This window comes from Rhea pennata, chromosome 1 (genome assembly GCF_028389875.1).
Source record: "Rhea pennata isolate bPtePen1 chromosome 1, bPtePen1.pri, whole genome shotgun sequence".
Lineage (NCBI taxonomy): Eukaryota > Metazoa > Chordata > Aves > Rheiformes > Rheidae > Rhea > Rhea pennata.
The window spans coordinates 116,689,428-116,712,863 of record NC_084663.1 but is presented as its reverse complement, the minus strand read 5'-3'; the positions used below and the strand labels follow the sequence as shown (position 1 = coordinate 116,712,863).

Below are 23,436 nucleotides of genomic sequence, written 5' to 3'. Positions count from 1 at the left end.
CGTCACAGCCAGTCCGGCCCTGCCCAGTCCCGGCCGCGCGCAGCGGCGCCTCACCGGCTGTTCGCGGGCGCTGGCCCTTTAAGAGAGCTCCGCGACGCAGCCACCGGAGGCGGTGGGCGGGGGCGGAAGCGGCTGCGCGCTGGAGGGCAGCGCCGGGAGGGAGGCAGCGTTGCAGGCGGTTCCGGCTCGGTGGGTGCGCGGGAGGCCCCGGGGTGCCGCGGCGGGCGGCGCGGTGCCCGCACGGGGCCCGAGAAGCGCCGTGGGCGGCTCGTCCCCGCCCATCTGCCCCTCCAGCGGCCGGTATCCAGGGACGCGGAGCCGTCGCTGTGGGGGAGGGGAGCCGCCGTCCCGCGCAGGCGCAGAGCCGGGGGGGGGCCCGCCGCCGTCCCGCGCAGGCGCAGAGCGGGGCCGCCGTCGCCAAGGGCTGGGTGGCGCCATGGTGCGGCTGCACGTGAAGCGCGGCGATGAGAGCCAGTTCCTGCTGGAGGTCGCCGGCAGTGACCGCCTCGCCGACCTGGCGCCGCTCGTCGCCCGCATCTACAACGGCAGGCTGAAGGTGCAGCGCCTCTGCTCAGGTACCGGCCCGCCTCGGCCTGCCCGCCATTGCTCCCCCACACACACACCTCACCCCAACCACCACCACCAACGGTCGGGAGAGGCTCCCGGCTCGCGGCTGCGCTGCCGCCCCGTGCCGGCGGCACTGCTGCTCCCCCGGCTGCCGCGTGAGGGGGCGAGGGGCGGCGCTGCGCGGTCACCTGGCCGCAGCGCCTTGCAGGAGTCCTGTGCTGCGCAGAAGTTAAGCAGTGCCTCCTACCTCCCCGGTTAACGGCAGCCAAGCCTCTCCTGCCGAAGCTGAAGAGTACAGGGAATCGCCCCGCAAACCTTACGTAAAGTCCCACCTTCTGTGTTTTTTAATTTTCTGTAGCTTCCTAGCGGAGGTGGGCCCTGAGGTTCGGATAGCTCTGAGCTTTGCCCAAGACGTGACTGGGGAGTCAGCTACAGAATGACTGAGCTGTAGGGCATCTTGTCCCACCATGGCTGTATAAATGCTTCATGAGTAGAAACATAACCAACGTGTGAACAGAATTCTGGTGTTGTCTAGCATATGGTGGGTGCTAGGCAGCCGTTGTCCAGTGGGAGTACCTACTGGATGCCTCTAAACTACTATTTTAGCTCCAATGAGGAGTGTGCTTTTGAAGACTATTTCTCTATTGTCTCTACAGACCATGCTTTGGTCTGCATTGCAGATCAGACTGGAAATGCATACACTGTATTGCCTTCAGATGAGATTCTCCTGAAGGATGCAGCCTATCTACATTGGATGTCCTCCAACCACTAACACATGTTCAGTGCATGAAACTAGACTTCAGGTTAATAAAAAATTACAATACACAGATAATGTGGATGTCAGATTTTCAGCACTAACTCTTTCTTTCTCCTGCTGTTGCTCCACAGTACTTGCTAATGTAGTCTTAGTCTTTATGTTCTTGTCTGTGCATATTCCTGGCCACAGGAGCAGATTGGCCATTTCTTGGGACATCTCCTTCTGTTGCAAGACTAATGTGCTTTTATTCATGAGATGATGGTAAAGAGGCTTCAGGGCCTTGAAGGAGAAAATATGATGCTGTGGGCTGACAGATGGATAAATTGTTCTGGAGGAAAGTGGTGACTGGAACCTGTAGGCAAAGTATCAGATGCTGTAGTTGAGGCAAAGGAGCAGCTGTTTGCTGATGTTCCTGATATGCCTGACCAAGCTGCATCCATACGCTGTTCTTGCTGGCTAGGCTGTGTGTTGGTAACTAGTATTTACACTTATCTCTGTTTGCTGTCTCAGCCAGAACTGCCCAGTACAGTTGTTTCTTTATCAAGACATAAATTAATATGGAGACTTCTGTTTATTTCATGCTGGGCGTGACTGATCCTTTGGGTCTGATGTGGCAGTCCAGATACACGTTCTCTCTACTGTGAAGAAATTCGTAACTGCATAACAATAAAACATTTTTCCATTTTGAAAGAAGTTATTTTCCCAAACTACTTTAGAAAAAGAAATGTGCAGCCAGCCAAAGCTGACCAGTGAATTGCAGAATCACAGAATAGGTAAGGTTGGAAGGGAGCTCTAGAGATCATCTAGTCCAATCTCCCTGCTCAAGCAGGGTCACTTAGAGCATGTTAGACAGGGTTGCATCCAGGTGAGTTGTGACTATTTCCAGAGAAGAAGACTTCACAGTCTCTCTGGGCAACCTGTTCCAGTGCTCTGTCACTCTCACAGTGAAGAAATTCCCCCTCATGGTCAGGTGGAACTGCCTGTGGTTCAGTTTGTGCCCATTGCCTCTTGTCCTGTCACACGGGACCACTGGAAAGAGTTTGTCCCCATCCCCTTGACACCCTCCCTTCAGGTACTTATACACATTGATAAGATCCTCCCTCAGGCTTCTCTTCCCCAGGCTGAAGAGGCCCAGCTCTCACAGCCGTTCCTCACAGGGCAGATGCTCCAGCCCTCTGATCATCTTCGTAGCCCTACACTGGACTCTCTCCAGTAGCTCCATGTCTCTCTTGTCCTGGGGAGCCCAGAACTGGACACAGTCCTCGAGATGAGGCCTCCCCAGGGCTGAGTAGAGGGGCAGGATCGCCTTCCTCCACCTGCTGGCAACAGTCTTCCTAATGCACCTCAGGAGACCATTAGCCTTCTTGGCCACAAGGGCACATTGCTGGCTCACAGTCAACTTGTTTGTCCACCAGCACTCCCAGGTCCTTCTCTGCAGAGCTGCTCTCCAGAAGGTCAGCCCCCAGCTTGTACTGGTGCATGAGGTTATTTTTCCCTAGGTGCAGGACTCTGCGCTTGCCCCTGTTGAACCTCATGAGGTTCCTCTCTGCCCAGCTCTCCAGCCTGTCCAGGTCTCTCTGAATGGCAGCACAGGCCTCTGGTGTGTCAGCCACTCCTCCCAGCTTGGTATCATCAGCAAACTTGCTGAGGAGCCACTCTGCCCCTTTGTCCAGGTCATTGATGAATAAGTTGAAGAGGGTGGGACCCAATACTGAGCCCTGGGGAGCTCCACTAGCCACAGGCCTCCAACTGGACTCTGCATCACTGAGGACAACCCTCCAAGCTCTGCTTTTCAGCCAGTTCTCAGTCCACCTCACAGTCTACTCGTCTAACCCACACTTGCTGAGCTTCTCTAGGAGGATGTTATGGGAGACAGTGTCAAAACCTTGCTGAAGTCAAGGTACACAATGTCCACTGCTCTCTCCTCATCTACCCAGCCAGTCATTCCATCATAGAAGGCTGTCAGGTTGGTTAAGCAGAATTTCCCTTGGTGAATCCATGCTGGCTACTCCTGATCACCTTCTTTTCCTCCCTATACTTGGAGATGACATCCAGAATGAGCTGTTCCTGGGATGTAGGTGAGGCTGACCGGCCTTAGTCCTCCTTGCCATTTTTGAAGACTGGCGTGACATTGGCTTTTTTCCAGTCCTCAGGCACCTCTCCAGTTCTGCATGACCTTTCAGAGATGATGGGGAGCAGCCTGGCAATAACATCTGCCAGCTCCCTCAGCACTCGTGGAAGTGAAGTACCAATAAGAAAAGATTTATGGCCAACAAGCATCATCTCGGTTTTCATTCCCCCATTGTTTTACAGCTTATGTTGTTTCACATGCTACTGTATACATGCTGTAACATAAAACATATGAATTATATAATCCTTATTTATTTTATTTACATAGATATTTAAAAACTGAAACTCGTCAATAAGGTTTGCCTGCTTCTATATATTTTGAAAGGTTTTTGTAAATTATATGTCAAGATTTCTAATCTTATGTTCTAAATGCTGTTAAGAGATGGAGGAGCTGGCAGAGCATGGGATTTTCTTGCCTCCTAACATGCAAGGACTGACAGATGAACAAATTGAAGAACTGAAATTAAAGGATGAATGGGCAGAAAAATGTGTGCCAAGTGGTGGAAGTGTCTTTAAAAAGGACGAAATTGGACGAAGGAATGGACATGGTAAATAGCATACAGATATATTTTTCTTTCTCTGCGAGATAAATAATGTATGATTTCATGAGGAATGTGATAATCATAATTCTTGACCTTTCATTTTTACTTCACTGCCCTGGCAAAAGAGAAAATCAAGTAAATATTACATGTACAGTTCATACCAGGCCAACACATTAGCCAATCTATATTTGTTTGCTATTATTGTAAAAATCATCCTATAAATAAATGATTTTAAAGGCACTAATGGACCTGTTTAAGTAGCAGCTGCGTAAGGAGAGTATTTTCGCAAGAATTCAGCTAAACTGTCAGTAAGACTTGGGTATTAAATATTCTACCTTTGATTAGAACCTGGTATAATGTTGGTTTAAAAGCCTAAATAGTATTATCTTTCTTCAGCATGTATTCTAGTTTATGCTAGTCAACTTTGTAAGCATAATATTTGGAAGTAAACTCCAAAAATAAGCAAATAAGTATCAGAAGCAAAGTTGACCTTAATTTATTCTCCCCATTTGTAAATGCATACTTCTGTAATGTTTTTCTCCGGTGTCTCCAAGCTACCTTCAGAGAACTGATTGTTTTTCTAATAGCTCTTCTTTTCCTCATTCATTGTGACTCTGACTTACTGAATTCCCTTCCTGTCTCTTTTAATTCTGCTCAGCATACTTCTGCCAAATGCTTTTGCCATAGTACTTGGTATGTGTATAAAGCACCACCACCAGCTTAGAGTCGAGAGCATGAGGGCCAGGAGTACAGAAGAAGCCATGACTGTTGTCTTACTCCTGTGCTCCCGACACCACAACAACACTTGTTGGAGCAGGCAGCTCTTTAGCCATGGACTGCAGGGCAGTTCAATTAAGATGAGATAATTGAATAATTTTGTTACAGTGTTAGTCTGGCATACATAAACAGCTTATACCACATGTCTGTCTTAGGGGAAAATAATTTTCCTAACATAAAACACTATACATTCAAATTTAAGCCCTTGCTGAACTATGTTAAGAGCTTATAATATAATTAAGATTTCCTTCTTAACTATGTTCTCAGAAGTAGTTGAATCTCTCTCTTGCATAGTCATGCAGACAAAGCCTGGCTTGTGGCAGGCAATTGGCATGAGGATTTTGGTTCGGAGTTTGGCAGAGCTGTAAGCTTAATGTAAGGCCTTGCAGTAAAAAATTTGCAAACAACTTTAGCATGAGGGTAGTACCACTTTTACCTATAGTTGTGCCCTGACATTTATTCATTAGTGGATAAAAGCATGCTATAAAGCGTATATTGTATTTGTGAAACTACATCTGCTGTGTAGACTGAGATTTTAATTACAAAAACGTCAGAGAAGTCCAAGCTGTTGTTCCTGCTGACGATGCATCCGCCAGTACTGCCCACGATAGTCATAGGTACAGCATGGAAAGAAAACCTTCTTTTAGGCTGTGGCCTGAGATTATGGCCATTGTCTTTTATTACTTAGTATTCTTATCTCAAATGAAATTCCAAACACCAGTCAGATGTCTTTGTGGAAAGATAAATGTAACTATCCCATGAGAAATATTGTTTTGTTTCTTAGACTGGTCAGCAATATGATAATGAACTATGAGACTAGTAAATTGACTACAAGTTAGTAGTGCATCTGTTGTTTGCGTTTTAATCGTGTTTAATTTACTTGTAGTGGACAATAACCTGGACAGATTGTTTGCTGTGATTTTATGCTAGGTAATGTTAATGTAGGCTATTGAACACACTTCTCTCTCTCTCTCTCTCTCTCTCTCTCTCTCTCTCTCTTTCTCTCTCTCTCTCTCTCTCTCTGTTTTTTTTTTTTTTTTAAGCTCCAAATGAAAAAATGCAGCAAGTTATAAGAAAGACGACAGAGGAAGCTAAGGCATTAATCTCTAAGGTAAGTTTTCTGAAGCAACCTGTGGTATGTGCAACTTTTTAAGTGGATGCTTTGTAGTTAGGCTGCTTAAGAAAAAATACCTCTTCAGTGCCAAGGGTAACAGTTTTGAATAATGTCACAAAGTGATGTAAATAGTCTAATAAAAAGTGTGACAATTCTGTTAATCATTTTCTTAATGGCTTTTGGCAAGCTGGTTCAACAAGTTAAAGAATCAGGTATTAAATTCCAAGCGAATGCTGGCAGCCTAGACTAAATGATTAAATTGCATTTAATTTTATCCACACATTCTTAATTTGCTATTGATGCATTTTTTTAAGTGAATGCTTGTCAGGTTTTCTAGTGAAAAATTAACTACATTCTATGATATTCCTGGAATCAAAAGCCTTTTGCTCATTAACATAGTCTTTTGAGTTTTATGTGTAATTAATTGAAGAATGTGTTCTAATCTCTTAGATTGGGCTGTGGCCTTATAAGCACTTGGATAGATGCCTGCTGAGTCTCAATGACTTTGTGTGCCTTAAGATAAGCATGAGGGGATGCCCTGGTGGGACTGTGGTCTAAACTATTGAACATTACTTTTCTAAACTATTGAACATTACTTTTATCAAATATTCAGATACTCTGTATTGAGTCTCAGCTTTCACATGAATTTGAAGCAAAAATGAAATATTTATTATAAATTTGTTTTTTCCTGTAAATCTTTGTAAGTAATCTTTTCCTCCCATGCCTATAGGGAATCTGAGAAATTGTATTTGTGGAATTTTAAAGCAGCTTTGAACTAGGTATACAAATAGATAAAATTACAGATTTTTACTGTTACCTGTGCAGTTAAATTGATCTTCTTGACAGTTTCATTGCTGATACCAGTATTGTATCAGTCATTTGGAGTGATCAGCTTGGGTCCCCAAAAGCCTTGCGGTTCTGTTGGAGGCAAGCGGAGAAACTGCCCTGTCACCTAACAGTGCTTCCAGTGTGCTGAGCTGCAGCACACTTTTTCTAAATTTTTTGTAAGATTTCAATCAAACTGTTCTGAATTGCAGCAAAATATGCATAAAATGAGAGATGTTTCAGATTACGTCCTTTGGACTTGAAAGATTTTCTCCAGATAGACTTTTCTTTTCAAGTTGGATTGTAACTGACCAACTCTTTTTCTAAAAATAGAGAAGTTAATAGTATATAGTTTTATTTATTCAGGAAGAAATATCCTGCAGATTTGGTCTTCACTTTGCAGGCTTGTCTGGTTGAAGCTTACAACTATATACCATGCTGTCATTTACTCTACAAAATTGCTACACTGCATGCCTTTTCACGCCAGAAATTGCTGCAGCTCACTGGTGAATGAAATTAAAAGATAGGTTGTGAATTGGCTTTGGCAAGTCCTGTTGTGTGAGAGCTAGACAAGTGTTACTGTTGTTGATTGCCACACATATTTAAGTAAATGCCTAGAAATATGATCAGCACGCTTTGAGGGTGGATTAGTTTTCAAAGCCAAGGTTTCATTTTTACAGTGATGAAAATGGAGAAATGCCTGTATATTAGGAAAAAAGTGGGTCCTCTGAAGTTTAGAAACCTATCATACTTGCCAGTTAACTGGTTTAATAATGTCCACAAGGAGGCGTCATTCTCTTAGTCCTTTCTCTTTTATAAACCTTGCTATTAAAATATTAGAATTATTAAATCCATAAGCAAATAATTTTTAATAATCCTCTTCCAGCTCTGTCTTGTTTTTTCTCTATCTGTTACAGTATGGTTTGGAATGATTTCAAGTGTATTTGATGTTAAAGATCTCTACGTGAGCCATGATTTACTCTTTTGCTCATGTGTACTCTGTTTTTCACTTAAGTCTCAGATCTGAGGCCTCTTCTGTAGCCCTCACTTGAATTTGACTGTTTTTATCCTGTTCGTGAATAACAAGTACTTGCAACAAAAGATTCCCCATCCAGTTTCCACAGTCATATGTGTACTTGTTTGAATGCCTGTTTTCCTCAGACGTTTGTTATTAAGTGCTTCCAATACCATATAATGGATATTTGAGATCTCTCCTTTTTGCCAGTGTAAGCAACTTAAATTGTGGGTGGGTGGGTGGATGGAAGGTGTTTTGATGAAATCAGAAATCAATATTCAAAGGAGAAAATTTTCACTCACAATATTTTTATGCTGCCAGTTAGCTTTGCTCAAATATCTCACTGATGAACTTTTGAACAGACTACAAAGCAAACTCTTTCTTCACATTCTTTTAAATTTAGCAACAGTCTCTGCTTGTGTTTCAGAAACAAGTTCAGGCCAATGTGTGTGTCAATATGGAGATGGTGAAAGATGCGTTGGACCAGCTCCGAGGGGCCGTGATGATTGTCTATCCAATGGGATTGCCTCCACATGATCCAATTAGGATGGAGTTTGAAGATAAAGAGGACTTGTCAGGAACTCATGTATATTTGGATTATATGTGGTGTCTAGGTTAAATTTATGCTAAATTTATGTTCTCCGTTTTAGCAGTTCAGGTTACTTGTTTTCCTGTGTATGTCTAATTTTGTTTAATATCTTCGATAGATTTTTTTAAAAAAGGCATGAGTAGTGTCACAAAATTGAGATGATTGAAGTTTGTTTCCAAAGTCCCATACAAAATTTGAGTTCAGGTAAATCTGGGACCCATTGTAAATAGCTTCTATTTTCTTTGTAATGGCAGCTTTGAGAATTCATTGCCCAGAGTTTCTGTTGCATCAAAATCAAATGGAAGATTTTAACAAGGGAACCAAATTGCTGTAGTTTGATATGAGGAGAAAGGTGTAGCAAAGTAGAGCATAAAAGCAGATGAATCACATTGCCATTCCAGAAGGATTTTCCCATAAAGTTTTTCTTTTTTTCCCCCCTTTTTTTCCCTTTAACATAAACATTTCTTCTCTCTTGTGCATTTGTTTGTCACAGGCTGGACTTGAAGTTATAAAAGAATCAGAAGCACAATTATGGTGGGCAGCAAAGGAATTGAAAGAAACGAAACTGCTCTCTGACTATGTAGGCAAAAATGAGAAAACAACGATCATTGTCAAGATACAGAAAGTAAGTATTGCTGGAAGTTTTCTTTACATGTTATTCATCCTCGGCTATCTAATTCTGCAGGGAAGAGAATTGCCAGTAGATGTATAAAATGAATTAGATTAGTTGCAGCTTGAGTGTCTTAAAACTGTACACCTATTTTAAGTATTGTTATTAATTCCTTTGTCCATCAGTTAAATATGGTAATTGTCACTACTTACTCCATAGTACTTTTGTAAAGTACAGCAAAGACATCTGATGAAGATTTAAAAATGCACTAAATATAACCAGTCAAAACCTTGATGAGCTCTCAGTTGCTTCTCAGTATCCACAGCTACTGAACAGACCCATTTGTTCAATCTATGCTGTTTTTCTAACTGCCTTTGCAAATGTTTGTTTTTTTCCTCTACCTTGGCCTTTAGAAATCAATTTTAATGCTTTGTGTGTATGAAGTGTGGATTCTACCCCCCTTTATTGTCTGTTCTTTTTTTTTGAAAGAAAGTGCCTGTATATCAGTGATTTCCTGCCTGTGATGTACTGAGTCTTCCTGATGGCGTGTCCTTAAGCTGTCTCATTTGCCTTTGAAGCATGGACATGTATCTTCAAGAGGATACATATTGTGAAAGAGTTCAGTGGGAGCTCCCTCAGAGCAAGAAGGGAAAATAAACTGCTTGGGCTGTGCCACCCAGTTGTCCTCTTGGCTGCACCCAAATTTACCAGCTGTCCAGTCATCAAAGGTGGCGAAACAGATGAGACCTCTGTATGAACTGTGAATACAGGCCTGAGCCATCCTCCCTAGTAATGAGCAAAAATGCTGCAAAGACCTCTTTGTACTTCTCAGCTTATAGGTCTCTGATGCTTTAGCAAAAGCCAGACATTAAGCATACACTGGCATCTGATGCAACAGTGATCCATATTTTTGCAGTGTCGGAGTTACATACTAAATTATTACAATTGATTGTTATTTCTTGGGTAAGGTGATGTTGTAGTAACTGTGCAGTTCTTCTGATCAGCTCTAGTGAGAATGCCGTATGCGGTGACCTCATGATGAAGGGAAGAATGTTTTTTAACTCACTTCTAGAGCATTGTCAGAAAGTGTTTCCACATGTTCACTCTTCTCTTATACACATAATCACATTCAAGATGTGCATTTGTGAGTGTCAGATGCCTCAGAGAGTACTTATCCATAGCTCATACTCTAGAGCTGCGTTTCACTTCCATGTCAGCAAGAGCTGCTCTGCTACCGCAAGCATTAATGGCCACAACAGGTCTTATTATCTGCAAGTGTCTGCAATAGAATTCCTTTAAGCTAAATCAAGAGGCTTATGTGTTGTCATTTATCAGAGCAAAACTGTTTTCTCTTTCATACCAGGGTGACTGAAAACTTGTGTGACTACACAACAGCCATTGAGGTATAGGCTCCCTGGAAAGTTGTCTTACAGATTAATTAGTTTATGGTCCCCTTCAGAGAATGCAAAGTAGTACAGTGTTTCTCTGCCTCTTCTTATCTGATGATGGATGCCTGCATTCTTGAGTTGGAGAGCTAATTTAGACCACCTCAGATCTTTTTTGTTCCAGAAAGGATTCATCGTCCCCATTTAAACTGTTCTCTTTGCCATTGTTGACAATAGCTGTCATCAGCTATTTTCTGCTGTATGCATCATTTCTTCCATGAGGATAGTTGCCTTGGGAAAAAAAAAAGTTCCTTTATTTATAGTAGCTATACTGTTTTGTGACTGTCCTCCTTTCTGGCTTTACAAAGCCTTATGCCATCTAGTGTACGTATTAGCAGAGAATCTAAAGATGGATGAGCTCATCCTGAGACAGCTGTAAAGGCCATAAAGGTGAGAGATTTGCAATGTCTTTCAGAGTGGAAGTTTAAGTAAAACAGGCTCAGTAATCCTATCTGCTGCTCCTATTGATGTTCACAAAACTAACAGAATGATTGAGACGCTAAGATGAAAGAATAACTCTCACCTTAATGTGGCAGAGGTTTCTTACCATTGATTTTCTTGTCCTGAAGGACCTTGTTGAGAAGTCTTATTGTCTGAAGAAGATTTTGTTGTCTTTGTGTAGCAGCTTCTCATATTTTTCCTTGTGTTGCAAATGCTATCACAAATGAAATTTACTGTTTCTCTTTCAGAAGGGGCAAGGAGCTCCAGGACGCGAACCTGTGATTAGTCATGAAGAGCAAAAACAGATGATGCTGTATTACTACAAGAAGCAGGAGGAACTTAAGGTAACAGTGCCTTTTTACTGTGCGCGTGATATGGCTTGCTTTCACAGACGTGAAGTGCAGGTTACATTGATCACTGACTTCTTCACCTATTGGTTCTGTTTGCAGAAGCTAGAAGAGGATGATGACGACTCATTTCTAAATGCTGAGTGGGCAGATAGCCATGCTTTGAAAAGACAGTTTCATGGTGTAAAAGACATCAAATGGGGGCCAAGATGAAGCTCTGCAAATACCTTTTTGCATCTTTAAGCTGTTTGATTGATACACTTATTTGCAAAGAGGAGTTGTGTTAGTGTGCAGTAGACTCTTCTGACAAAGGCTGGGATTGTTACTTCCCTAGTGGACATCTGTTTCAGCCTAAGTTTTTCAATAAGTGTTTGCACTTTTATGTAACTGTAGCAGCACTAGACTCTGCAAAAAAAAGGAATCAACCTTGTTATAGAGTTCTTATTTTTATTAGAAACTTGTAATTTTTGAAATATTAAACTATTTCCTAACTAATATATCTAATAAATAGGCACTAGAATGTTGAATACTGTTCTGAGTGGTCTTTTTGCTTTCTTGGCTCTTGTATTTCTTTCAGACAGTGTGGTCTGTTGAATTTAATGTTTTTCATAAGAATCAATTTTCCCAGGCTAATCCAGTGCAAATTCCATTGTTTGTATTTTAATATAGCTGATTTCAAGCCATCATTTTTAAATGAATTAAACTCTTTTAACAATTGTTTAATGAAGTATTTTGTGAAAATACTGGGAAAAATTTGATAAAAATTTTTCTAGAATACTTTTATTCTTTGATTTTAGTTTCCTTTGACATTGCAAGCCAACCTACTAAGCTCATTTAGTTGAACAAGCTATTAGTCATTGTGCTTTTATATAGAGATTGACAGAAATCTGTTTACAAAAATAAGCATCACTTGCAAATGGATTGGATACAATGAAAACAAGCTTAATAGGGCAAGATCTTTAAAGTACTTTAAGATTATAATTGGATTAGAGATATTTTGTTTATAATTAATTGGCATTTTTAAATGGGAAAAACTATCTAATTTATTACACCATGTTTCCAGTATATGCTGTTTTCAATATAAGTTTGATGTTTAAGATTCTACTAACAGTTTTTTAATGCATCATCAATCAATTCTATATTCAAGACTAACAAAGGAAATTCAAATAGACTTGAAGCAAGTATTGTCTTACTTTTTGAAGAGAGGATTCTGGTTTGGGATACTTTATGCCTGAGAGTGAATTCTGGTGGAAAATTAATATCTTAAAAACAACTTCCCTAAGCTTTATATGTTTCCACTTCCATGTCCTTAAAGGAGATGCTTCTTTGGGGAGGTAGGTGTGTGTGGTCAGCAGTAGTAGCACAGTGGAAAGGCAAGGCGCCTTGAGAATTGTGCATGAGAATAAGCTGTGTGTCTTGAAGAGGTGAACCCATACTCTGCTAAGGGCAGTTGTAGTCAGCAGCCAAAGTGGTGTCTTCGTTCACACAGCAGTTACCCTGGGGCAGCAAGGGAGCCAGAAAGCTAGAAATAACATAATTTCTTGATTTTGCTGGCATTGCAGCCCACAGTGGTATGATGAATGCTCTTGATCTGTAACTACAATTGGCAGCAGTTCCAGAAATCATGATAAAATTATGAGTGTCACAGATTTATTCTAAAGGCCATTAGGCAACCTAGCTCCAGCACATGATCAGTCCTACCAGTTATCAGAGGCTTAGGTTGCCAGAGCTGCTGTGTTGCTGTTGTTTAGAAGTTGTTGTGACTTCTAAAGGAGCTTCTGTAGATGTAAAATCTTCTTCCTCCTCTTTCTCTCTAAATTGTGATTCCCTCTTTAGTTGGTTTCACATGTGTGTGAAAATTGTATGGAGCCCAAACTCCAAAAACCATTCTGCCTTGAGAGTGTTTTTTATTGTTGTTTGGGTAATGTTTATGTGTGTGTGTATGTGTGTGTATACTTTAAAAATCAAATGACTGTATTTATCGATTAATAATTTAGAGTTGTGGCAAATTTGTTTTTCCTCCTTTTCTAACAATATTTTAGACTACTTATGTGGTTTTGTCAGGCACAAAAAAATGTGGCCCTGTTTATAATTTTTTAAAGTAAGTTGTTTAGAAGTCTGGCATATTCTGTATCCAATGGGGAGTTATGATGCGGAGGTTCCTAAACTCATTTCCTCCAAGGATCACTTTTGTTCCCTATACTCCTTGTGACAACACTTCCCCTCCCCAAAATCTCATCTTTTCTTGTATACAAAACAGGCTGAGGACAGCCAGCAGTGCCATATTTTGGCTTTTGTCCCACCACCCATGTCTTTCGCCTGGCTTCGGGAGCTGATGCTTGGCAGCGACGCAGCACCTGGTGCCACAGGCTGCTCTTCGCACCCGCCGGGACCATCCTGTCAACCTGACAGCACGGTTCCCAGGAGACAGACCGCTCCGTAACCTCTGGCTCTGGAGATCCCACTTGGGGGTCTAGGGTTACGCCACGACCTTTCCTAGTGGTAGTTATTTATTAGCATTTATGCACTGGAGAATACATTCCTAGAGCGGGTGCTTATCTGCCTGCTTCTCTTAGCTTGAAAGTAACTTTCTTTAGTTACTTTGTCATAACTGCATGGAGATTAGTATCCTTGGCAGGAAGTATCCCAGATGTTTTGGATCAGTTATAATGAATGCTTGAAAGTATCAAACTGAGTCCATCTTACAAATAGAGCTTTCATCTTAAATTAATATTATTCTGAAGAGCTTTTTCTGTGGGCTTGCAGGCCTGTAAATAACTGAAGTCATTGTTGGCTTTTAGCCATTTGATTTAATGTCCTTGATGCTATGAAAAGTATTCAATAGCAGAGGAGACAAAATGAAAATAACATACAGTAAAGTATCTATACTGCTTGCATTTTGCAATTTAAATTCAATTGCACATCTACAACTGCAAGCAACTAGTTTGCTGTGACAAAGCTATAATATGTTACTACTGGGCGCTTCCACCAGAGTTTTCTGTGCAGCCAGGCATATTTATCAAAGGAGTCAGAGAAATTTTATTATATTTCCAAGGCTTGCTGAGAGTTGACCTTTCAGTGGAAAGGATGCTTTTAATTGCCGTTTTATAAAAGAGTATGAGGGGGGCATTAGAATTATAGGAGCCTGTGATTATGATGCTTGTAATTTTGTCACATCCTGTTTAAAATGAAGAAAAAGTGACCATAAGAAATAACTAACAGACAAAAAAACTCCTAGCCCTGATTAACAGTGCTAGCTGAGGAAAAAAATCCGGAGCATCAATGTTCTCACAGCAGCAGGGGCAGCTGTCAATCTGCTGGATTCGTTTGTTTCGACTGAAAATGAACGAACTTTTCTGGAAAAAGATGAAAGGGGGCTAGAACAAAGCACAAGCCTACAGATATTTAAATATCTACTTTAAAGACGTTGAGAATTGGGAGATATGAACGCTTTCACTTAGGTTTGCTAATTTGTCAAAGCACTTTATCTTCTAAGCTGTTTATTCCTGGAAGTTTGATAACTGACTTGTCCTTCTGGAGGGGAAAATGAGTTTCCTATCAAAGGACACATACAAGGGAACTTTCAGAGATGTTTATTTTGTGGCTGTGTCCCCATTCTGATTAATGGGAATTTATATAGGGTTGGCAATGCAACTACAGTCTGCCAGTACGCCTGAAGGTGGGGGCGGATGCTGCCCAGCAGAGCTCTGCTCTGCCTTCAGAAATGGTTTCACACAGCGTCTACCCCCCGACACACCCCGCCAGTGAGCTGTTCTGTTTTTTGCAAACATGTTTTCTTGTTTGATTCTACTGCACGAGGGTAATGGACAAAATCAACTAGGGAATTGGATTTGGCTCCTGTAGTGGAAAGTTTTACAGCAGGGTAAGCCTGATATATGCAGTGCATTTTAAAATACTCCAGTTGCATTTTCGTGTTTATTTTCCTTTATTTTCCCACCATGTTTCCCGCTTCTCTGCCCCACCAACGAGTCGGTTTTCCTGATGAAGAAAAGGGACCGCAGACTGTCCTGTCAGGGGAGAAGGGGTCCCCAGTGGGCTGCGGAGGTGCCCAGGCAGGGATGCGAGTGCTGGTACGGAGGGAAGAGCGGGGCCAGCACTGCAGGGAGCTGGGGAGCTGCTGCTTTCTGCCACGCTGGCGTCTTGCCCGCCTGCAACTCCAGTTCCTGCTCCGGCCGGATAACTGCAGGAGCCGAGAGCCCGGCGCTGTGTGGCCTGGGGGCGCCGCTCGCTGCCACCCGGCCCCGGGGAAGGATGAGGACACCCTGCCGCGGCCCTGCCAGGAGAGGCGGCATTTCTCAGCCGCCGGGGACCTCCTGGCTCTGCATGCTCTGGCGCGGGGGTCGCAGAGGAAGATGCAGCTCGTGGCCTATCTCTCGGAGGCTGTGGAGGACGTCAAGAGGAGGATCTCACACCTTCAGCCTGGCTTCTCCTGTCCTCCCTCGTATTCTCCACATGCTGCCTGGTGGAAATGGCCTACGGCATAAGCAGAGCGCCTGGAGGCGCTGAGCGTGCGCGTCTGTGCACGTGCTGGGAGCTGGTATCGCGTCTGCTGAGGAAACTACCTGCCGGGCAGTTTCAAGGACTGTGCTTGTCCCCGCAGTGGGCTGAAGTGAGTACGTACTGTACAGCAGCTAAAACAATTTTGCATTTAGGGTGAGGAAGTTTATAGCAAAAATAGGAAATTTGGTACTTCCTTAAGGGGGAAAAAAAAAGGCAATTATTGTTTTGTCCCAAGGATTATGTTTATGAGAGCAACTCTCCATAAAGGCTGAGTAATAAAGCCCAAGTAAGATTACGTATTTATAATGTTGCAGTTAACGTTATTTGTAGGTTCCCCTTCCCTCCAGTATACAACCGCAATTCATGTTACCGCTTAAGGGTCTGTGGGCGTCACTGCAGGAGTGGTGTGGTATTTCCTACCACCGGTTCTTTGTTTCTTGTTTGAGCAATAGCTGGTGCTGTTTAAGGATTCAGTCCATAATTTTCCATACTGCAGTGATCAGTCATGGTTTTGGAGCGCTGTTTCTTCCTGCCCCAACAACGCCCTGCTGCCTCGTTCAGAAAAGGACATTGAACGTCTTTCCTGATGAGGGATTTTTTTAGAAACGTCCTTTAAAGTTTTTGCTAACGACAGATGGAAAGGTAATGAACTTGCAACATGATCAAAAGGCTTAAAACTGCAGTTCTGGCCGCTCCGATCGCTGTCTTTCAATTGTGATTAGAGCCAGTGATAGAGTCACAAGGTGACTGAGGTCGCAAGGACCTTTTGAGGTCCTCTGGTCCTTCCTCACGCTCAAAGAAGGATGCAGTTCTCAATTAGATCCAACTACAGAATTAGATCAGGTTGTTCAGTGTCCTGATTTCAGAAAGGAAAAGGACAGTTCTCTTGTCATTGGACAAAACAAATTTTTATATGGATTTTTATCTCACAGCTGATTGACCCTAGAAGAAGGCCTTGAGCTCCAATCAAAGCTTTCAAGCTCTTTCACTATCTTGGGAAGAGGATGACCAGGACTTACCACAATTTCTTTGAGGACCTTCCCTAGAACTGTTACTCTATTAAAAAAAAAAATGAAATGCCTGGTACAGAAGTGTCTGAGGAGCTGTATAACACTGGGTCGGTGTTTACCCATCTTCTAGAAATGCAGTTAAATCCATGTAGCTGTAGTTACTCTGTAACAGGAATTGTTAATAGGTGTTCACTATTGCACTGACTCCCAAGCCGTGTATTTGCCAGGTACCCTGTGTGCCTCGGTGTTCCTGGGATCTGATTCCTGCCAGTTTGTAACCAGGCTGTCAACAGAGCTGTTCATGAAATTGTCTCTTTCTGTATGAGAAACCAAAAATTCTACCATTTTCTGCGGTACTGAAAAAGTAGTTTTTTCTTGGTTCATAGTAAGATGCGATGCTACAGGGCCAACTACGTGTTGGGGTTGGATTTTTTCCTCCATAAATGAGGCCATGGGAGCACAAATCAGTCTCCTAATACTGAAGGAGCGCTCTTGAGGGCTTGATTTTCCGGGGGTCTATCCAAACGCCCTGGCCAAAGCCGGCTGGCACAGTGCCTAGATCAGCCAGGGCCGTGAATGCAAGAGGCTGAGCCGTGGCCCTTGTCGTTGGTGGGTCAGCAGAGCTCGGAGGGCTGATGCGAGTCCCACCTCTGCATCTGCCTAAAGCCAGACTCATCCTTTAGACTCTCTTGGCCAGCTTGAGGATGCCTGGGCGCAACGTGGCCCTACCTCTGGTGGCCACAAAGCTGTAGGCTTGGTGTTAGCCCTGCTCCGGGCTCGGTGTGGGAGGACCGCTGGGGCGGCTGGGAGTGACCACCCTCAGGCTGGCAGAGGGTTGTGTGTGCTCTTCTGTGCTGCTGTGTTTACTGTTATTCAAGAGCAAAAATTTCAGGTAACCCCTAGCTACGGCATTCATACTCAGCACGCCAGCTGGCTACGGGGACTGAACGGTGTGTTCATCCACGGTGGTTGAGATGTTAATCATTGTGTCACATACGTATATATATCCACAAATACATGTGTGACTGCTGAATTCAGAGCATGATGCCAACTAACAGATGGGCTCTTCTGGATACAGATATGGGAAGTGCTGCGTGCTGTTTTGTGTTTCGGCACACTGTAAGCACAGCAGGCCTGTGCGGCAGATGTTGGCAGGGTCTCCATGTTGGTTTTTGCTCCCAAGCTGAAATTCAGCCCCTGGCACCCAAACTTGTGCATTCTCCGAGGAAGATGAGCATAGATTTCACTGCTGCCTCAGCAGAGCCTTAGTGGGGCTCTGTCCAAAACTCCCTGGCAGGACCTATTTACTTCAGCAAGGGTTGGGTGAGCTGGGGGAGCTTTGTGAGCTGAAGAAAAGCCATGGTAGAAATCCTGCCTTGATCCATTTTTGAACTTACCATTGTTCAACCATATATCTTGCAAAAATAAGGATGTTTTCAGCCATTTGCATGTTAAACTTCACAACACGCAGTTGAAGCCAGCTGAATGGTTTCCATATCTATTTCCAGACCTTCACCCTTGCTCACACGTGTTTTGCTTTACTTTCCCGGACTGCCTTCGGGCCGTCCCCTGGGCGTGGGGAAACCTCCTTGCTTGTCCTGCGCCCTGCCTGTGCCTTCTCCGTTGTCTTCTCCTTCGTGATCCCCGCACCGGGCGCTGCTCTGCTGGTCACCAGCGCTTCCCGCGAGAGAGCTGGAGAGCAGCTGTGCGGTCCTAGCTGTGGCGTCACGCAAATGTCACACCCGGGCAAAGCCTGATAAAAGGTGCCAGCCCCAAAACGACTCGCTTGCAACTTCCCTCAGACGCAGCGTTGTTTTCAGACACTTATGGCATTCCCACCGCCCTGAAACCGGTGGCTGCTTCCATGCGTGCTGAGCCAACCACGTAACCTGCAAGCTCTCCAAGGAAATATTTTCTTCTTCGGTTGTTCTTCTGGGCAGCTGCACAGATTTTAGGGCTGAGACTTCGCTTCGTGGCTAGCCCCGAAGTGCTCTGCCTGCGGTGCTGCTGCTGCTGACCTGCAGCACCCTCTTCGGTCCGGTTAGGTTCCAGGCCTTCAGTCTGGAAACGAAGCCAGCGCTGGCTACGCTACTTCTGCTTCTCATTTTTGCACTGATAAACCAGCAAAATCCACTTGCTTTTTCACTTTGCGCCTGTTACAGTGAAACAGGCCTGACGCGGGAGGGAGCACGAATCGCCGTGCATGCGCTGTGTTTTCCCGTAAACCTACAAACGATGAAAGTATAAACGATTTAATAACGGGAGCGTCTCCTGAGTGAATCTCCACCTACTGTCTTGAGCAAGAACTGCTTTCCCTGATGCCTTGCGACGAGGCTTTGTCACGGAGTCTGAAGAGGCGTTCGAGCAGGCACACGCTGCTGTGCGCCCGCGTTTGCCCCCGCGGCTCTGCAGAGGCGGTGCAAGGCTGTGTTTGGGCAAGCAGGTTCTTCTAGGGGAGCTGCAGCCTGTGCCCCTTACCAGAAGACAACAGCTCCCTGTTTGGCAGCAAATCACCCGTGTGATCGTGATTCTTTTGGTGTCTTTAGCACTTCTACGGGGTAGGAAAATACCGATTTTAGTGGTGGGGAACAGGGATGCCAGGTCCTGGAGGAGTTCCCCCACAGTAGCCTGACTTTAACTTTGGACTGTCCTGCGGCTGTTTTGAGAGGGGTTGACTAATAACGAAGCGTTGGTGTCCAGCACTGCTAGGGTGTTTTGGGGCACTCTGGATGGAGGAACACCTGGGCACCTGGGTGTCCTCGTCCTTGGAGCTGCTCCACCTGCCCAGCCATCCCATGAGCCCCCTCAGCCCTTTCCCCCCCTCTGAATCCCCCATAGCGTAGGGCCGGCAGCACAGCTCTGCACTCAAGGGCCTGCTAAAAGCCACTGCTGAGCCAACAAATCCTTCAGCCCTCCATCAAAAATACTGTTTAGCCAAGGAGCCTCGGGCTTTGAACCCCAAGGAGACCAGTCCTTCAGCTTTGGGATTCATGTAGCACCAAGGGGGTAACGTACGGGGCTTATGCGTACGGGCAACAACCATGTGGCTGGAAACTCTTCCGCATCCGTGCCAGAAAGCGGGTAATGGGCCCTAGCCCACGCGGGCTGCCCTCAAGCCTTGGCTCGGCCGCGTTAGAGGTTGATCGGTCGTCTCAGCACTGCCGGTGCACGCGCGGCTGCGCGAGCTGGATCACACTGTGGCACGGCCAAGGACGCGTGGGACAAATAGCGAGGGAAGAGGGGACGTAAGCTGACTCGTGCAGAGGAAGGAGAAGCAGGAGGAGCTGCTGAGGACGGAGAGGACCTGGGCCGTTGGCCGCAGAAATCTGTGGGGCAAGACGGGGCTGTTCAGAGAGCAGGATCACGCAGTGCCGCGTGGAGGGAATTGCAGGGCACCGGCGACGGGAGCTGGCGGCAGCAATCGCTGGGAACCGGGACGCTACCAGAGGGCTGCGACTTTGCTCAAACCACGAGAGACACGTCGGGGGGACCCCGACAGCGCTCGGGGCTGCCTCGCTTTTATGAGAGCCGCCTGGGACGACTTGCTCTTCCCGCAAGCCCGTTGTATTAGCAGAAGACAACAAATCAGTCAACCAACCCCCCAGGATTTTGTAAAATGAGCGTGAGTCATTACAGCCTGGCACTTTATACAATGGCTGTTTGCTGGCGCAGGCCCAGCTTTGAGTTGGACTAGTAACCTCACGGAGCCCGGCCCGCGCGCCTCCTTGGCAATGTCTGCATTGAACTCCGTCTCCTTACCAGAAACGCTGGAGGAAAGAAGTCTGTTAAATTACTTACAAGCAAATACACCATGGGAACAGAAAAAAAACATGAACCTTTTCTTTAGTACATAGAAATTTTCCTCCAGAGTTGTAAAAGTAGAGCAGAGACCTATCAGACTGGGGGAGGGAAAGAAAAAATACATACATACATACATACATACATATATATAAATATACACACATACACACACACACACACATACGTGTATGTATATATCTTGCAGAGGTGCTCTCTGTAAGGCACTAACCTCTAAATAACAGCCTAGTTTCTATTTTCTATGGATTGGGCTGCAACTTTGGTGGCTTCATCATCCAGAATGGACACCACCATTTTTGGCTGGATTGTGGGGAAACTGGAAGATTTGCACGGACAAAGTGAAGGAAACAACAAGGAAAGGCCCCATCAGCCAGGCCTGCTAGTATTATCTAGACTCAATGGAGTGAAAGCCTGGTGGAAGAACTAAATCCAGAGTGTTACGAGGATGAGGATACTTCAGGCCCCCAAAACCCAAGGGGATTTACAGAACGAGGAAAGAAAATACACAGCTTTTACTGAGCGTAAACATTAAGAGCCAGCAAAATTTTGTGGGACTGATAGCCTGCAAAAATAGACTGCTGAAGAGGAAGACGGTGAAAGGGGGGGTTTCAGCAGGGGCTCTGTGTTTTCAGTGGACGGCCTCCACGGGCTGGCGCAGGGACTGGACCCGGAGGGAAGGGACCAGCCCCTCGGCCACGGAGCCCGCTGCGGGGATCGCCAGCAGCCAGACAAACCCCGTTTTCGCCTGATCTGGGGTCCTCCGCCGCCTGCCCAGGGCACCCCCTTTGGAGACAGCAGAGCGAGTGGGGCCTGCCGCCATGAGTCCCCTTCGGCGTCGTCCCCCGCCTACGCAACGGGGGCGGCAAGGACAGTCCTCTTGGCTCTTTCGCCCTTGGGTCAACGGTGAAATTTTTATTTTTTTTCACTTCAGCCCGGCCCCTGCCCAGCGGCGTTTCTGCAGTGGCCCAGACTGCGATGGAAACCTACTGTTTCCCGTGGGGGCGAGTCAACCCTCCGGCGGGAGCATGGCCGTGGCGCTGGCACAACCGGAGGCGCTTCCCCGCACTGCGGGTGACCGCAGCTTTCCGGGCGTCTCCGTGCTCGGTCTTCCTTCCCCTCACAGCACGCTAACCGGGTTTTTTTTTTTTCCTTTTCCCAGTTGCGCGTGGGATTTTGGCTTAGTCATTTCAGCAAGCCCCCTTCCTCTTTTTCAGGTTTTCCCAAGCTTTGGGTTGACTTTGTATCCGTAGGAAATGACAAGTCATACCACTTGTTTCTTCCAAAGTTATTTCATATTACTTTACCCTACCTAGAAGCACAGGCTCTGAGCGGGAAGGCACCACAAACTCGCCAAGTATTACCAAGAGGAAGTGACATTTTTCCTCCTTTTGTTCAGTAAGTTCCCTATGGACTGCAGTTAAAAGTATTGGAGGCATTTTACTTAAAGGCAGGAAGGTCGTGTTTTCAGCTTAGATAAATTTCTGATTTAATTTTCCATCTGACTGAACTAAACCAAACCTAATTAGTCTGAACAATTTTCGAGTGAAGATATTGTGAACATAAAGGAAAAAGAAAAAAGTGAATATAGCCTCAAATCAAGTGTTGCCTCTAAGATATGCCTTAACATCAGCAGAATAAACACAGCACTTCAATTAAAAAATATTCTCCTAATATATGCCAGCTTCAAGAGCCTTTGACAAAAACAGCCCATTTGGTTATTATTTGTGCTTCACGGAGTTATCAATCAACATTGGTACTAGAAGTGGTAACAGACTGTGTCCCAGCAAATATCTTCTGATGGCTGTCTGGTGATCTTTTCCTACTAAAAGATACTGAAGGTCTTCACTCTGCAGATTGCATTTTTTTCCCATATGTGCTTTTTTTTCCCCCATAGAGCTAGGCTTACACGGTGACTGTATTCTTTGAAAAAAGCTATTGCAGACCCAGTGAAATATTGTGACATCTCTCCGTGCTCCCAAGAGCTCCTGACCTCAGGTACTGGCACATCATAAACAAGAAGACTGCTGCTAAGTAAAAAGTCGCTCTCAAATCCTTACCAAACCTGGTAAGAAAAGTGTCACTGGCAGTATACCCCATTGAAATACATGCACCCCCACAAACTTAGCATCGTGTGATACTGGCTTGCTTTTACCAAAAACTCAGAAGAGTGAAAGAAATGAAAGAAGAAAGTCAAGTGTGGTGTGTAGGGGACAGTGCTAACACTGGTGAATAGATATTTTTGTCTTTGTTTTTTATATCCCCATATATATTTTTATGGTTCAGAACACAGCCAGATGTCCAAATTTGCCATGAAGCACTGCTTCCACTGTTCACGCTGCCCTGGCAGGGCGCTCGCCCTGTCGCCTGCCCAGGAACATGATGGTGGGAGCTGGCTTCTCAGGAACTTCTTTGAAACACAGGACATCGCCTCATGGCTGAATTTCTAGATCTCCCACTCCAGAAAAGCCCCTTATCATATTTGCTTTTCTTTCACATCTCTCTTCTAAGTCACTGTGTTACCTGGACTCAAGTGAGCAGAATTTAACCCCCTTGTAATCTGGAGCACTGTTACTGGAGGAATGGGATTTACTAAGGAAAAACTAGGCTGAGGAAACAGCGGAAAAGCCTCAAGAACCTGTGTTCATTTTTTTTTTTTGGTCCTGCTCACTCTACTAATAATAGTCCTATTTCTCATCAATAGAGCACCTTCCCATGTAATTTATGAGCAGCAGCATACTACTTGGTTAAACAAGAGCCATGTCATAATGTAGATGTTTCATCACGTTATGCTTCTTGAACATTTTTCTGTTTCTTTAATACTCCTTAACCTGCATATGGCAATTAATCTCAAGTTACAGTCAAAAGCATAAGTTAAAACTATGAAAGCTTGTAAAAGTTTTTTTTTTCGTAGAATGATTTATAGACAG

General features: G+C 44.6%; 1 protein-coding gene across 1 annotated transcript; it reads left to right on the top strand.

Moving 5' to 3' along the window:
• Positions 1–175: 175 nt before the first annotated feature.
• CFAP298 (cilia and flagella associated protein 298) lies at positions 176–11,686 on the top strand. Its single transcript, XM_062573271.1, has 7 exons — positions 176–575; positions 3,835–4,002; positions 5,817–5,884; positions 8,155–8,313; positions 8,810–8,941; positions 11,061–11,156; positions 11,262–11,686. The coding sequence occupies exons 1-7, from the start codon at positions 437–439 to the stop codon at positions 11,370–11,372; spliced, it is 873 nt and encodes a 290-aa protein (XP_062429255.1). The 5' UTR covers positions 176–436; the 3' UTR covers positions 11,373–11,686.
• The last annotated feature ends 11,750 nt before the right edge of the window (positions 11,687–23,436 follow it).

Coding starts and splice junctions, on each gene's coding strand:
- CFAP298 (XM_062573271.1), top strand. CDS start 437: ATGGTGCGGCTGCACGTGAAGCGCGGCGATGAGAGCCAGTTCCTGCTG. Junction 576..3,834: donor GGTGCAGCGCCTCTGCTCAG/GTACCGGCCCGC, acceptor AATGCTGTTAAG/AGATGGAGGAGCTGGCAGAG. Junction 5,885..8,154: donor CTAAGGCATTAATCTCTAAG/GTAAGTTTTCTG, acceptor CTTGTGTTTCAG/AAACAAGTTCAGGCCAATGT.